At 38.6% G+C, this 15692-nt stretch overlaps 1 protein-coding gene across 5 annotated transcripts in view; it reads left to right on the top strand.

Annotated features, from left to right (window-relative positions):
• The window catches only part of Vps54 (VPS54 subunit of GARP complex), an 80166-nt gene that overhangs the window by 54951 nt on the left and 9523 nt on the right, over positions 1 to 15692 (top strand). For all 5 annotated transcript variants that reach the window (XM_028777214.1, XM_028777218.1, XM_028777227.1 and 2 more), the window contains 8 exons: positions 137 to 192; positions 2755 to 2851; positions 4026 to 4366; positions 9745 to 9874; positions 10473 to 10654; positions 11061 to 11173; positions 12816 to 12879; positions 14865 to 14970. In XM_028777214.1, the coding sequence (XP_028633047.1) occupies positions 137 to 192; positions 2755 to 2851; positions 4026 to 4366; positions 9745 to 9874; positions 10473 to 10654; positions 11061 to 11173; positions 12816 to 12879; positions 14865 to 14970 (1089 nt within the window). The remainder of the gene's footprint in view (positions 1 to 136; positions 193 to 2754; positions 2852 to 4025; positions 4367 to 9744; positions 9875 to 10472; positions 10655 to 11060; positions 11174 to 12815; positions 12880 to 14864; positions 14971 to 15692) is intronic.

The following is a 15692-nucleotide window of genomic DNA, read 5'->3' as shown; positions in this document are numbered from 1 at the left end:
CAGGACAAGCATCTTATTACTGACTGAACTGCCCCATCCTCAACCTCAGGATGTTTCTTTTAATGTACAGATGAAACATGAATTAGTTGGGATTCTAAAGACAATTAACCAAATCGCCTTTTTTCTTAAATTGCAGCGTGTGATTAATAAAGTTTCACAAATAGAAGAAATAGACACAGACGTTGTCCTAAAGTAAGTATAAACATGTATATACTTTGTGTTTATCAGTTAGGGAAAAGGTGATATGTACAAACTATAATTTTTTTCTATTCCCCTCCCCATAACCTATTTTTATAAATTATAATTTAAGATGACTAAACTAAGTAATTGTTGGCTGAGATTTGGGTCAGGGTGTAAAAATATTATACATGATAATAAAGTACCTTTAAGAGTTAAGGGAAATGAGTGTTCAACAAAATTCAGAAGAAAGTTAGTACTGTCCTTGAATAAAGGACCTCAGATAGAGCAAATAGTCACCATGAGGTGGACTCTTCAGGGAGGGAACTGGAGGAGTAGGTACAATAGAGCCCACCCCTTATCTTCAGGAGATACTCGTAGAGCTCCTGTGAAAGTCTGTGACCACAGACAGGAGGGAGCTTCATATTTTGTGTGTTCGTGTGTGTGTGTGTGTGTGTGTGTGTGTGTGTGTGTGTGTAAAATACAATGTTTTTTCTTATGTGCCTTCTATCGCTGCTACATAGTATAGGAGTTAGTTTAACTTCAGATATTTCTAACCTGCTGCCTACTTTGGGTCATTGTTCTTATATAGATGATCTGTTTGCTGAGGTTGTTACTAAGTGGATATTGGGCAGGTAGTGTATACAACATGAATACATTAATAAAGGGATGATTCTAATCCACGGGGTGAGGGGCGGAGCAGTCACCATACTGCTTCTAATGGTGATAAATTGTTCTATTTGGAAAATTTCTATTTAGTATTTTTGAACTGCTTGGATACAGGTAAATCTAACAAAACCATAAAATGAGTTGACTGCTGTATCTTTGCTTTTTCTAGTCTTTATAGGATTCTAAATTGGCCAAACCCTGCAGATTGGCTTTTTAGGGTAAAGTTGAGCATAGAAGGGGAATAGAAGGTTGATAGAAAGTGGGAGTGGTTGAAAATAATTTATTACAATGGAGGTAGCAGATACTAAATTTAAATTGTTTAGCTCTATAATCAAGCTTCTAATAGGCTTCAAGGAGTTTGGGTATTTACTTTTGAATTGTCTGGTTCCTGCTTTTTGTTTTCATCTTGACATTCCTGTTCTTTTGAGAAGGATAGTGGTAAGTATTTTATGAGTGAATTTCTCATTTATTAAGTATCTAAATTTAAAGGAATTTAGGTATCTGGCCACCGATATAGATAGTTATTAAGGTTCTTTGGGCTAAAACCCCAGAGTGGAGATGTGTTACAATTTCTACACCATTCCTTGGCACATCTGTCTCAGGATTGGTTGGAGCAACTAGTGAGGAGGAGGAACTGCTGGGAGACTTGTCATGGAAACTTTTAGAAAATTCAGGATAGCAACGACTTTATTTTCTTGCTCTTGTACAGGCTAGTTTATGTTAGAATCATTTGGGAAAAAGAACTCTCAGTTGAGAAAATAAATTCATAAGATTGGCCTGTTTGCAGATCTGTAGTACAGTTTCTTAATTAGGGATTTATGTGGGAGATCCCAGCCCACTGTGGGTGCTGTCACCCATGAGCTGGTGGTCCTTGGCTGTAAGAAAGCAGACTGAGAAAATCATGGAGAGCAGGACTGTAAGCAGCCCTCCTCAATGGCCTCTGAGTCAGTTCCTGTCTCCAGGTTCCTGCCTTGAGTACTCTGCCTGAGTTCCTACCTGAGTTATCTCAGCAATGGAGAGTGACCTGAGAGTTAGAAGCTAAAATAAACTCTTTCCTCACCTTGTTTGTGGTCATGATGTTCTCTGACAGCAATAGAAACCCTAGTAAAATACTGTAATGGCTTTTCCCAACTTACACAGAGAGCTTCCTGCTATCCAGTACAAGGATGTGTTTTTGTTTTATTTTGTTTTTGTAATAAACTTATGGCTATAGCAGCATTCATTGGAAATATATAGAGTAATGTTTTCTATAAAATCTCCTTAGGGAATTCTATTTTATATTAATCAGATGTTTCATATTAGAATTTATTAACTTAGAGTAACTATCAAGTAATAATGTTGGCTGATATCAGTTTTAAATGTACTATATGTTGTTGATAACAGTTCTGATCATTTCTTTAATGTTTATAACTGTATAAGATACATACTTGTTAAAAATAAAAAACAGTGAACAAGGCAAGGAAGAGCTCAGTCACTTCACAGAGTTATGTCAGCAGCTGCATTCAACAGCTGGGATTTTGAACTGGTTTGGTGCTGCCCAGAGCCCATGCCAGCAGACTGTCCATCCACAGTGGAAAAGTGGATGGTCAAATCTGTTGAGGAAAATGGTATACTTGTATCATTATTTCACACGAGTTCCTTTTAGCTCATGACAAGTGTAAGTGTATGGTCATAGAATTCTCCTATGATGAGGACTATATATGTCAGTGTGCGTGACTGGACCAATCAGACCAATGGCGTTTAAACACGTACAGTTGGTAACTGACCTCTTCAGCTAAGGAACCTATGATTCTAGTTACGGCTCAAGATAAATGGCACTTTATTTTTATAGAATATTTAATATCCTTTCCTCCAGCTTATAGATATTGGTCTAAAGACACTTACTTTTGTTTAAAATTTTTTTTATAGGCTTGCAGATCAAATGAGAATGTTGAATTTTCCCCAGTGGATTGATCTGTTAAAGGATATTTTTTCTAAGTTTACAGTTTTCCTACAGAGAGTTAAGGTAAGCTTAACTGTCAGTTGCCTGGAATATCTGAAATTCAGTCAGCTTTCTAGGTACAGTATTCATAGAAAAGAACTGAAATATATTTGGAAGAGGTTAAGCCTTTATGTACATAATGATATCTTTAGGATTTGGTTTTAGTTGCTTGCATTTCCTTCAGTCTGTCTTATTATGTGTCTGTGCTGACTGGACTCACTCAGCCTCCACTGGATCAGGAGACTTGAACTTGGAGTCTGCTTCCTTAGAATCATGTCCATCCCCCAAAAGAAATCAAATGTTTCAGAGAGGAAGCAATGCATTTGAGATTTGCAATTATGACTGTCAAAATCCTTTATTTCTTGATAGTTCTTAAAGATAGTAATTTATATAAGCTATTTTTCATATACTTAGCTTTCAGTGTTTAAGCATTTCCTCTGTATCAAGTACCGTTGTTTAAGATAATAATCCTGAGGTAGAGCTAACAATGTAGTAGAACGAGACCTTGATAAATAAAGAGATCATTTTAGATGACAATAAAAAAAAGCAAAACAAAACCACAACAGAGCAGCCACAACCACATTAGTGGGATCAAGCTCTTGTGAGAGTCAGTGAAGGAAGGTCTCTTTGAGGAAGCCACCATTTGTGCCAGAACCCAAGTGATGAGGAGGACAGTGTGCAAAGGTCACAGGGAAGAGCCGTCTATACAGAGGAGGCAGCAGAGGTGTCGAGTGAGAACAGGCTCGGAGTGTTGAGACAACAGAAAGAGCTGCTGTCACATCCCTATGTGACAGCATAATGCTAAGGAGCATAAGCTATTGTTCTTTTAAGCAGGCATACTTACTAATAAGTTACTCTGAAAGATAGGCTGGTATGTTTGGTACAGCATGATTAAGAAGTTAGTGAAATATACAGTATTCTGGGAAATGCCCATAAAAAATAAGTTAGAATGTAAGTGCTCTGAATTCTAAGCTGTAGTGAGCTTCCCTCTCCTGTGCAGCTGGTTTTCACAAGTCACTGCTACTGTTATTTTATCAATATGAGCTTGATAAAAATTGTAACATTTCTTATAAGACTTTGATTCACTTTGATCATAGATGTTAAGAATTATGTTTGCATAATTAATTCTTGTAAATGTTAGGTTCATGATCTTTAAGTAAATCTTTCTAAAACATGTCCTATCTTTTCTTTTCTGTAGGCAACATTGAATATCATCCACAGTGTTGTTCTCTCAGTTCTTGACAAAAACCAAAGGACTAGAGAATTGGAGGAGGTCTCACAGCAGAGGAATGCTGGGAAGGACAACTCCTTGGATACAGAGGTGGCTTACCTGACACACGAGGGCTTGTTCATAAGTGACGCTTTCAGTGAGGGTGAGCCAGCATCTGTGGCGGTTGATACTACCTCTCAAAGAAACACGTCTCCACATAGCGAGCCCTGCAGCAGTGATTCGGTATCCGAACCAGAATGTACTACTGATTCTTCATCCAGCAAAGAGCAGACGTCAGCGTCTGCTACTCCAGGAGGTATAGATATTATGTGAGTATAGTAGTTTCTGAGAATGATAGCTCTGTTGCAGTAGGACTGGAGAGTCAACTTTAGGTTTTAAAATGTACCATTGAGAGTTTAACAAAATATGTAATAAAACACTTCATTTTGAAGATTTGTAGAAGCTGTGGAGGAGGGCTTGGAGACAGTGGAGAGATTCCAGGACTTTAGGACTGGTGAGGAACTTGAATATTTCCTGAGGTGTCTTCCCTTCAGCACTATGGGAATTGATTCAGAGGAAGCTTAGGAGATGTATATAAACTAAACAGAACTTTTCCAGAAACCCACATCCATTACTGCTCTCCTGATTTTTCTTTGTTCTTTCCCTGTTCTGCTGCTCTCTTATTTTATAGTAGTAAAAATGTGTTTGCCGTCTGCATTGGTTTCTCAGATGTGTGAGTTTCCCAGTGGATTACATTGCCTTTCCAAACATCACTTGTAAAAAACATGTTTTGAAATTATTTCACGTTTACAGAAAATTTGCAATAATAGTATGAACATTGTCAAGTATCCTCCATTCAAAGGCCCCAGTTCTGAATAGTTTACCACATGACCCTCTTTTTCCTTCCGCCCCTTCCCCCTTTCTCTTATGTACCTGCAATCAGACATGATGCTCCTTTATCCCAGATACTAGAATATATGGTTTCTAACCCAGAACATTGTCTTACATAACCCAAGTTCAGAAGGTTAAGGTAAATTATCATCATCTAATCTATAGACCACAGTCTTAAGTTCACCAGTTGTCCCTATAATAACTGCTGTCAAAAAAGACAAGGCAAAACCTGTAAGTGCTTTCTGTTCCAAGCACATGGTCTGGATTAGGTTGTTAGGAATAACAAGACTTAGTGCTGTTGCTTATATTTAAGCCAGCCTGTGGCCCAGAGCTCACGGAACTCACATTTGACTTGAGATGAGTTTATTACAGTTTTTCCTTCCTGCTGAAATACCTGAACTACATTAGTAAATGTATATATTTTGTCTGTGTTTAGGCTAATATATTTATATTTACTAGTTATTGTACTATTAAATCTTTATTAAAATTACATATTTGGTGATGCATGCCTTTTTTCCCAGCATCTGGGAGGCAGTAGCAGAGGCAGAGGCACGTGAATCTCTGTGAGTTCAAAGTCAGCCTGGGCCAACTAGCAAGTTCCAGGAGAGCCAGAGATATAGTGATACCCTGTCTCAAAATAACAACAACAACAAATTCTGTATCTTAAATAATTTTATCTATTAAAACATTTTGAAGTTAGGAGATTTTCACTTGAGGGGACGGCTGGCCTACCCTCACTGTGTGACGTCTGAGGAGCTTTTTGTTCCTGCATTTATTATCTCTACCCTAGCAGTGTGGAAGAGAGGGCAGAGGACTGGTACTCTCCTTGTTTTGTTTTGGTTCAAACTTTTTAATTCGGTATACAATGCACATGTAGGACAAAAGTTAAATTCTAAAAGTTCAGCTCAAATAATTATTCCAAAATGAAAATATTTGGTCAAGAAATACTGTCAAAAAATGGAGCAGTATCAGCTCTCCAGAAAACTCACCCAACCTTGTCCATCTGGAATCAAGTCATTAAAACTGTTAGTTGTATGTGTGTCTGTGTGCATGTGTATATGTATGTGTGTGTGTATGTTTTGTTGCTTTAATTTTCAGTTGTATATAGTAGAACCACACTTTTGTGTTTAACTGATTTCTTTCCTTCAATATTATGTATGTGATAGGTGCATGTAGTGGGACTTCATTTGTATACAAAAATAATGCCCTATGACAACATCACAATGTAAAAATCATTTTGCTCTTGTAAGATTCAGGGTATTTCTGTTTTTAGGGATTGTACCTGCCTTTGGTGGTTTCGTGACTTGATGGGTCTTGTACATACTATGCACAGACTCTTGCCACTGAGTTAAATCCTTAGTTTTTAAACTTTTGTCAACATTTTTGATGAACATGCTACAAACAGATATTGGAAACTATATATGTACATACAGACACTAGGAATGGGGATACATACACACACACTAATAGGCTTGCATTTTGGTGAGTGCGCAGCCAAAAAGCACATCCAACACATGAGAGTGCACGAGAATTTCTGTTGTCTGTAGTCAAGAGATCAGTTTTATAAAATTGCACTCTCCTAAAGGAAAAAAAAAGGTGAGGAATCTATCTATCCATCCATCCATCCATCCATCCATCCATCTATCTATCTGTCTGTCTATTCATATGAGAAGACACTTTGGGGCAGGCACATTTCTGAGCATATTTATTTTAAAATACACACTACTGGGCATTCTCAGTTAAGGTTATAATTCAAGAGGAAAAGATGGCAGAAGAAAAGGTCCCAGACACATCAGTCAGCCCTGTGAAAGCAGAGGGAGAAGAGTCTCTGGGTCTTTTAGCCTGACGTGCAGTTGCTTACTTAGTAGTCCTGTTAGGAGAGTCCTGCGTCTTATGTCTTCATTCTCTCTTCTCACTCTCCTCGTTTGGTAGTCTACATGTTGGCTGTTTTGGAGTCTAGGTTGCAAGTGTAGGAATTTTAGTTTTGTCCTGGTGATTGGTAGGAGAGCACCTTTTCAAATACGCATTCTCTCTCTTGATAGCGTCTCCTGGCATGTGTATATAGAAGTGTTTATTTCTTTATTAGTCTCTTTCTTTGTTAATGATTTGTTAGAGTTGCTTGTGTAAGTGCATGTCTGCTCTCCACCCATATTGCAAAGTCATCTACCACATTGTGAGTTCTCACTTCACTCTCTAGTTAAGATCTTTTTGGTGAAAAGGGGCTATTAATTTTAAATATGTCCCTTTGACAATAAGATTGACAGTTTCTCTGTAGCTTTTTTGTATCGTGTGAGATTTTCTTCCTGTACCTAGATAATCCTTTACACTTAGCTCATTTAGGTAAAATGTCATCTCCCTTACTGTTCTGTATGTAGTACTGCTACTGCTATAAACTTGATACTCAGGGATGTGTAGTTGTTACGTTTCTGATTCTGTGGTAAAGCACCATGTTCACTGCAGGAGGAGAGAGCTGGTCTGGCATGAGGGAGGCCCTAGCTTCACTCCAGCTTGCCTTTGTCTTTTATTTACTGTCACTTACACAGCAGAGGCTAGGATATTGCATATGACTCTCTGTGTTACAGAGTTGAGAACAGAGCTTTAGCTAGTTGGCTATTTGCCAGTTAAAGACACTTGTGCAGCTAAAGACATCGTTAAGGCAGAGGAGAGAAGGAATTCTGAAGGCAGCTAGCACCTTGCTGTGACAGTTGATAGTCTTAAGCCAGCGTCACAGTTGTTCTGTCTGTTTTTTCTTTCTTTTATCCTCATTGTGCGTCATTTAATTTTTAGTCTTCTGGCATTCCTTCATTACATGTTACCACAGGATGAAACATGGGCCCTGCAGATGGTTCCCACCTGTGTTCACTTATACACCAATGCCTGAGGGCTTGCAGCTCAAAGGGGAAATGACAGGGAAGTTAAAAGCAATTAAACTTAAAGGTCTTTTCTAAAGAAAAAATTACAGCTAATTAAACAAGATTTAAGAACCCTCCTACTTTTGGTTAGGTAACTGAAGTATTTCAAAACTTTTTTTATTGGATATTTTATTTACATTTCAGATGTTATCCCCTTACCCCTAAAAACTTTTTATTTACTCTCTTTGTTTATGTCTTTGTGAGTTAGTAGCATATGCCTGAGGGTTCTAAGTTCCTTAGTGATTCTCTTACATGGCACATTTCAGTAGTAAACTTGAACTTGTAAGTGAGCATTTTTTGTTGGGTTGACATTAGTACCAGACTGTTTTTATAGAAATAAGTGTTTTGAGTGTTGGAGAGAAAACTCTGCCAGTAAAAACAGGACCTTGGAGGCTGGAGAGATGGTTCAGAGTTAAGAGCACTGACTGCTCTTCCAGAAGTTCTGAGTTTAATTCCCAGCAACCACATGGTGGCTCACAACTATCTGAAGACAAGCATGTCTGAAGACAATGACAGTATACTCAAAAAAAGTAAATAATTCTTTAAAAAAAAAAAAAAAAAGACGACCTTAAGTTTTACACCTGAACACAGGTCAGAAGCTGGCTGTGATGGTGTGCTCTTGAAATCCCAGTGCTGGGGAGGCAGAGACAAGGAAGTGACTGGCCAGCTGGCCTAGTCTTCTTGCTGAGCTAGTGTGAGGCCCTGTGTCATAAGCAAGGTAAATGGTCCCTGAGGAAGGAAACCAAAGGCTGCTCTCTGGCTCCATTTGTACCCACTACATCTGTCCTCCCCCGCCCCCCAGGTATGGGACAGACGAAGTGTAATGAATTAGAGACCAATGCTAGATTTTAGCTTTTCTCTCTTACTCTTGCAGCTGTAGATCATTTAAACTACTGAGGGCCACAGTCCACCTGCCTCAGTAGAAGAATTACGCAAGGCTGTTTTGAGAATATCTTAAGACTATTAACCGTGTTGTTATTTTAAGGCATTAGTAAATAGGTTTAGTATTTAATTTTGAAGGATAATAAATAACTTTTTTCAATATCATAACCTAGTATTAGAAATCTGAGCCTGCTAGTAATAACCTTGAAAATTGTCCCGTTCCGTCAGAAGGATTATAAATGACACAGGCAATTAAACTTGGCTTATAATAATGCTAAACTGAGTTGTTGGCATAGAATAAATGGCCCTTACTTATTTGTTTATCTATTTATTTATTACTTTTGTTTATTGAGACAGGGTTTCTCTGTATAGCCCTGGCTGTCCTGGAACTCGTTCATATACTAGGCTGTCTTTGAACTCAGAGATCTGCCTACCTTTGCCTCTTGAGTGCTGGAATTAAAGGTGTGTGCCACCACTGCCAAGGTCAGTGATCTTTATAATACGCTTCTTGAATGGAAATATTTAAAAATAGAAAAATCTTACATTTCCCCTCAAAATATAAACACAACTGTTTAATACAGCTTCCTTAAGGACTGCTCTCTATTCATGCTTCCAGTGCTTAGCACTTAAGTTCAGTAAGTCCTCAGCTACTAAGTTACTTGTAATCACAGGAAGAAAGAACCTGCTTGCTGTGAGTGCCCTCCCCTCCTCACCATGTTCCTCTCAGTGTGCTGCACAGCTGCTCCTACACAGCTGCCACCTCACCCCTAAGCCAGAACACGCCTCTTCTGCTCTGATGTTTGCAGATTGCAACTGGAGGGCGAGCTAAGTGTTAGGACGGGTACAGCAAAAAAGTTATGCCTACGAAGTGTTACCTTAGGTACCATTAAAACTTAGGGAAAATGTACAGTAGCCCAGAATGTTTTCCACAAATGTGAGTTCTGTGTCTTTGTCCTCTTCTTTGATACTCACGTGTGGAGAATACTGTGTTTCCTGATTACATCTCATTGTATCATCTTCAGAGTCAGCGACGACATGAGATTAACTGACTTGGAGCTAGGAAAATTAGCAAACAACATCCAGGAATTACTGTGTAATGCTTCAGATGTGTGCCACGATCGAGCTGTCAAGTTTCTCATGTCAAGAGCAAAGGTATTTTATTTTCATAAAGTCTGGAGACTTTTCTATTTATGCAAAGTGTTACTTTAGAGATACAAGTTATATGTAACTGTACCTATGTTCTGTCACAGTCTTACCATTTTAACACTTGGAAAATTGCTGGTATTACTGCTGTGGTCTTCTAAGGAGCTACTGGGATGTCAAATAATTAGGAAATAGAAATAGAAATTTATAAAACCATTCTTTTCAAATTGTTTATTTAAAAGACTTATTTAAAAATATAACACCATAATAATTAATTTGAATCTACACACACATACACACTCACACACAAACAAAAAGGTGTTAATAAAATTTAAGTGTAGTATTGTAAAACTGTATAGGATAACTTGAACGTTGAGTTACTGTGTTATAAACTGATAACCAACTTTAGAAATCTTGAGCTCTGTGTGTTCTAAATTTTCGATTCTAAAGTATGGGGAAATTTCAGCTAAAGTATAAATGTTTGTAATCATAATTATAACTAACATACTAGGAAAATAACATTAGCAGTTACTCAGCCGTGTCAGTTTTGTAGTTCCTACATCTTTCGTGTTATACTAACTTCTGATGTGATGTTTTTAAAACTTAGGATGGTTTCCTTGAAAAGTTGAATTCCACAGAATTCATAGCGCTCTCGAGATTAATGGAGACGTTCATAGTAGACACCGAGCAGATCTGTGGGAGGAAGAGCACGTCGCTGCTTGGGGCCCTTCAGAGTCAAGCAAATAAATTTGTAAACAGGTTTCATGAAGAGAGGCGGACCAAGCTCAGGTAGCACCGGGCCCCTTCTGTGCTTTCCTTTTCTTTACAGAACATCTGTGATTTAAGGGAAAATGTATTGATCATAGACAAAATTGGAGAAGCAAGATTGCATTTCTTGGCTTTTCAGATGGAATTAGAATGTTTGTTGAGGTCTATATCAGATGATCCTCATGAATGTCTCTTTCTCACTCAGGGTTGACTAAATTGTTTTTCTTTGCTGATTTTGGCTAGGCTAAGAGACAAAAAAAATACCTTGTAAAGGTATTAGTTGTGTTAGTGGGTGGTTCCAGTTTATCCTGATGTCCAGCACCTTAAGTGCTGTCACCTCCAAGGCCTTTTCTGCTGTTGCTTTTAGCCAAGGACTGTTCCTGAGTGCATGTTAACGTTAACCATTCTTTCTTTTCCTTTTGAACAGCCTCCTCTTAGACAATGAGCGTTGGAAGCAGGCTGATGTTCCCGCAGAATTTCAGGATCTTGTTGATTCTATAGCAGATGGAAAGATTGCTTTACCTGAAAAAAAGCCAGCGGGTATGTGTAGTTTCCCACACTGTCCCCCCAGCTTTACACTGATGGTGAGACAAGGGCATACTTGTTACTGCAGTTTATGTTCTTTCATTGGACTTTATGCAAACAAAATAGGCTTTCGATTAAAGTTATAAATATAGGCTGATTGCATTAACCTTGTATTTTTCCCTGGAAGGTGAACAGTTTTGACATTGCTATGGTAGGAGTTTTCTATATACTTTGTTCTGTATCTGTCCCTCTACACCAGCCTTGCTGAAGAGCATGCTGGTAGAACCCCGTTAGGATTCGCCATGCCCCATCCATGTGTTCACTGACTCACTTCCTGGGCACCAGGAAGTAAAGGCTAGTTGACATGTAATAATGAGAGATTGCTTGGTGCTAGGCATTGATGTTCTAAGCCGCTTACAGATGTTATGTCTTTGATGGTCCTCACACTAGGATTTTAACAAACATAGAAGCTCGGCCCAGCAAGGTTATGTGAGTGGTTGAATTGCAGAGCAGGGATTCAGATTCAGGCAAACAAACAGCAGGATCCTTTTATCTGCTCTGCTTCACTGTCTGTGCAGAATAGAGAGTTAATTAAGAAAGCATTTCCTGCCAGGCAGTGGTGGCACACCTTTAATCCCAGCACGTGGGAGGCAGAGGCAGGTGAATTTCTGAGTTCAAGGCCTGCCTGGTCTACAGAGTAAGTTCCAGGACAGCCATGACTACACAGAGGAACCCTGTCTTGAAACCAAAAAGAAAGAAAACGCTTCCCATCACAAAACAAGTAGAGCTACATCCAAGTTGAATTGTGCTTAGAATTTAACTGTCTTTGCAGGAAAGAAAAGAAGAACTAAATACTTTCAGTGTTCAGAAACTGACACTTAGGAAAAGTACAGTGACCTGCCTTTATTAAGCTAATTAATTTGGCTGATCCAGGACAGTGATCTTATTTATTTTAAACCTCAATATGCTGAATTTTGTTTCATAGTGTTAAGAAATATCACATGCTGAAAATTAATTTCTGTATTGAAATTTTTAAGGGCTAATGTTAACAATGAAAAGTAGCCAGGTACAATGCTAGTTCTGCCACTAAGTGAAATTTTTTCTTTTTTAAAATTTATTTTTTTTAATGTATTTTGATTAATTTTATGAGTGCTGTCTGCATGTACACCTGTGTGCCAGAAGAGGGCATCAGATCCCTTTACAGATGGTTGTGAGCCACCATGTGGTAACTGAAAATTGAACTCAGGACCTCTAGAAAAGTAACCAGTGTTAACTACTGAGCCATCTCTCCAAGGCTGCCTAAATTAACTCTAAGTTTAAAAAAAAATTACTTAACTAATCTACTATGCACCAGGCCCAGAAGATAGGCAGTTTATAGTCGTTATTCCTGTCATTCAACTCCTGAGAGACATAATTTTAACTGTAAAGAACTTACGTTCATACAGCCAGTACTTGCAGTAAGCAGGACTCAAATCTAAGTCTAACTAAACCTAGTGTGCTTCCTTCACAGGGCCGTAGAACTTCCCAAGATACAATAGATGATTGTTTCAAAAATGAGCTAGTTCTGGGTTCTAAACAGGAGCTACCCTTCTAGTTTTTTTCTCTAGTGATTTGTTTCATCTTGTTTCCTATCTTTCTTGTTTGCTTTGTTTGCTAGTTACAGAAGAGAGGAAGCCAGCAGATGTTCTTATTGTTGAGGGACACCAGTATGCCGTTGTCGGGTGAGTAGCACACTTTTCTTTACTTCTCCCTTAGAATGAACTGCAGATCTTAGAATAGCAGTGTTAAAAGCTATAAACTATTTAGGGAAATGTTACGATTTTTCTTTAGTTTGCATCATTTTGTAGTGTGGTTTACCCATTAAAAACTCCACTGGCTTCACAGAAAGGAAGGCCCTGGTTTCCCCCTAGTAATAGGAAGTATGTGAGGCAGCCCCAGGCTCCTGCAGTAACTGCTTGTTACCATTATTACCACCCCAGTCTCTGGCTGCTTTTTTCTTTACAACTTTCTTTGTGTGTAGGATAGCACAGTAGTTTTACTTATGGATAGTAGAATTCAAAATGTGGAAATCAGTTGTATTTATAAAATTATTGCTGTTCTGTGTATCATAGTTAGCATAGTTCACCATTATCATTAGACCCATTAGGTCTTTTCCTCTTCTGTGAATAAATATGTCTCTAATTCAAGTTACCTAGAAACATACCATCATCTGTACTGCATACCATTTTTGAAATTTTAAGTACACCATTGTCTTTAAAGCATTGAACAATTTAAATATTGCTTTTGCTTCTTTTTAATGTTTCTGAAATAGCTGCCCCCTCCAAAAGGAAAGTAGTACCTTGTCATGATGGTGTAGTATTGTACAATTGTCTCTTTCTGTATATGTTTTCCTGGTAGAACTCTTGAGTTCTGCAGAGGGGAGGGGGTTACTGACTTCCTGTTTTTAGTTTTCAGAAGTTGGAAGCTTCTGCCTAGTCACTTTGAAGTTGCCAGAGCATGTCTGTCTCTCCCTCCCTCCCCCCTCCCCCCTCTCTCTCAACACTCCTTTTCATTCTCTGGAACCCTTGCTTGTCTTGGAAGGGCAAGGCTGTCCAACCCCTTTAATCTCAGCCATCCACTTAAAGTGTTATTGATTTGTTATTCAGCTACATTTCATACACTTGGTAAAAATGGTCCCCTTGGCTAGTTTTTCGATTCTTTAAGAATAAAGACTGTTGCCAAAAAAGAATAAACTTCCTGGCTAAAGGGGAATTAATGCTTCTTCTAAGAGAAGAGGGTATGCCTGCCATTCAGAGTAGACTCTGAACTAGGTGTGGAGCCTACCTGACCTCCAAGATGAATTTAAAAGGCCTGATGCTTCTCTTGAATTTTAGTTTTTACTATCTTGCTGATTTTTATAAGACATTATTTAATATGGATTTATCGTTTTTGAATAGCTGGGTGAATTTAGGTCTCTTATAAGTCATTCTTTCTCCCTTAGTTGTACTTAACCTGTATAGTGTGTCTTCTCTATTTGTGACCTGTCCTGCTATTAAACTCAGAATTGTTCATTTTTGGGGAACCTTTTGTGTCCTCTCAGTAAACTCCTAGGATATTATGTTCTCCTTAAAGTCTTACAGATTCTTTTTCATCTCACTAAGAAAATATAGGCTAAGCTCCTTTCATTAATTGAAGAGCCATAATTGTAGACTAAAGTTTACATGAGCAACCAGACCCAACTGGCTAGTCTTTTTCTTGATCTTTCTGATTTGTCTCTAAATTGGAATATTTGCTGTATAGTAGAGACTTGCCATGTCGAGGAGATGACAACATTCCCAGCAGTTACGAGCCTTTGTTCTCCTGCAGAGAGCCCACGTTTGGTTCCTGTCACCAAGGCCAGCAGCTGTCTTTAACTCCAGTTACATTCTAGCCGTCCAAAACTGTCTTCTGGCCTCAGGGAGCACTGCACACATACGGTACCCAAACATATACACACACTCAAAACATATGCCTATAGACATATGATAAAAACAAATAAATCTTAAAAAACAACCGAATGCCATATAGAGAATGGTGTTTCTACAGCACAGAGTTTGAAAACACATTCATTGCCAGTCTCTTTTTGCTGACTCTGAAGTTAAACAACTGCCAAGATTGGTGTATCTCCATAGATGATTTGAACCGGTTATTTGACTATTGATGAGCGTGGGTTATCATTTTCTTCTAGAACTGTCTTGCTGTTAATAAGAATCATTCTTGAATATTGCCAGTGTGTGGATAACATCCCATCTGTCACTACTGACATGCTCACTCGTCTGACAGATTTGCTGAAGGTATGTACAGCTTTACCCATTTGTCTGAAAAACAGTTGGAAGAGTTCATTCAGTGGAGTGTAACTAATCCTTAACGTGGAAGACACTTGCCTAATTGTTTTTAGGGCAGGGTTTGATATTTATCATGCTCTGTCCACTCCACATTCAGTGTGCACGTAGATGTGAGGTGGACACATGCTCGTTTGTACACATCGGTGTGCTCACACAGCCTAACGTCCTTAGAGCTGCGACTAGCACTGGAGACAGGTGGGTGCTGAGCATGACTCGGCTCTCAGGTCGGACAGGGATGCATTCAGCTGCATGCTAGGACTTACTGAGGCTTCATCTGCTAACATCAGAGATTCTCTTGACGTCGTTTTTCAAGAACCCTTAATGGGAAGGGAAATAATTTCAGCCATTTTGTAATAATATCTTTATGTGCTACGATAATAAAGGCTTTATCCCTATCCCCTGCTTTATTAAAACATATTTTTCTCACATAATATGATGGTTACAGTTTCCCCTCCCTGTACTCTTCCCAGTTCCTTCCCACCTCTCATCCCTCCTACCCACTCCCTCTGTCTTTCCTTAGAAAAGAATGGGCTTTTAATAGAGAACAGCAAAATGTAACAAAATGGATGTCATAAGATAGAACAAAAATCACCACATTGAAGTTGGACAAAGCAAACCAACAGAGGGAAAGGAGCCCAGGAGGTGACAGCATCAGAGCCCCTCATTCACAC

This window comes from Grammomys surdaster, unplaced genomic scaffold (genome assembly GCF_004785775.1).
Source record: "Grammomys surdaster isolate TR1022 unplaced genomic scaffold, NIH_TR_1.0 67, whole genome shotgun sequence".
NCBI classification, from domain to species: Eukaryota; Metazoa; Chordata; class Mammalia; order Rodentia; family Muridae; genus Grammomys; species Grammomys surdaster.
This window is presented reverse-complemented; position numbering and strand designations above follow the sequence as displayed.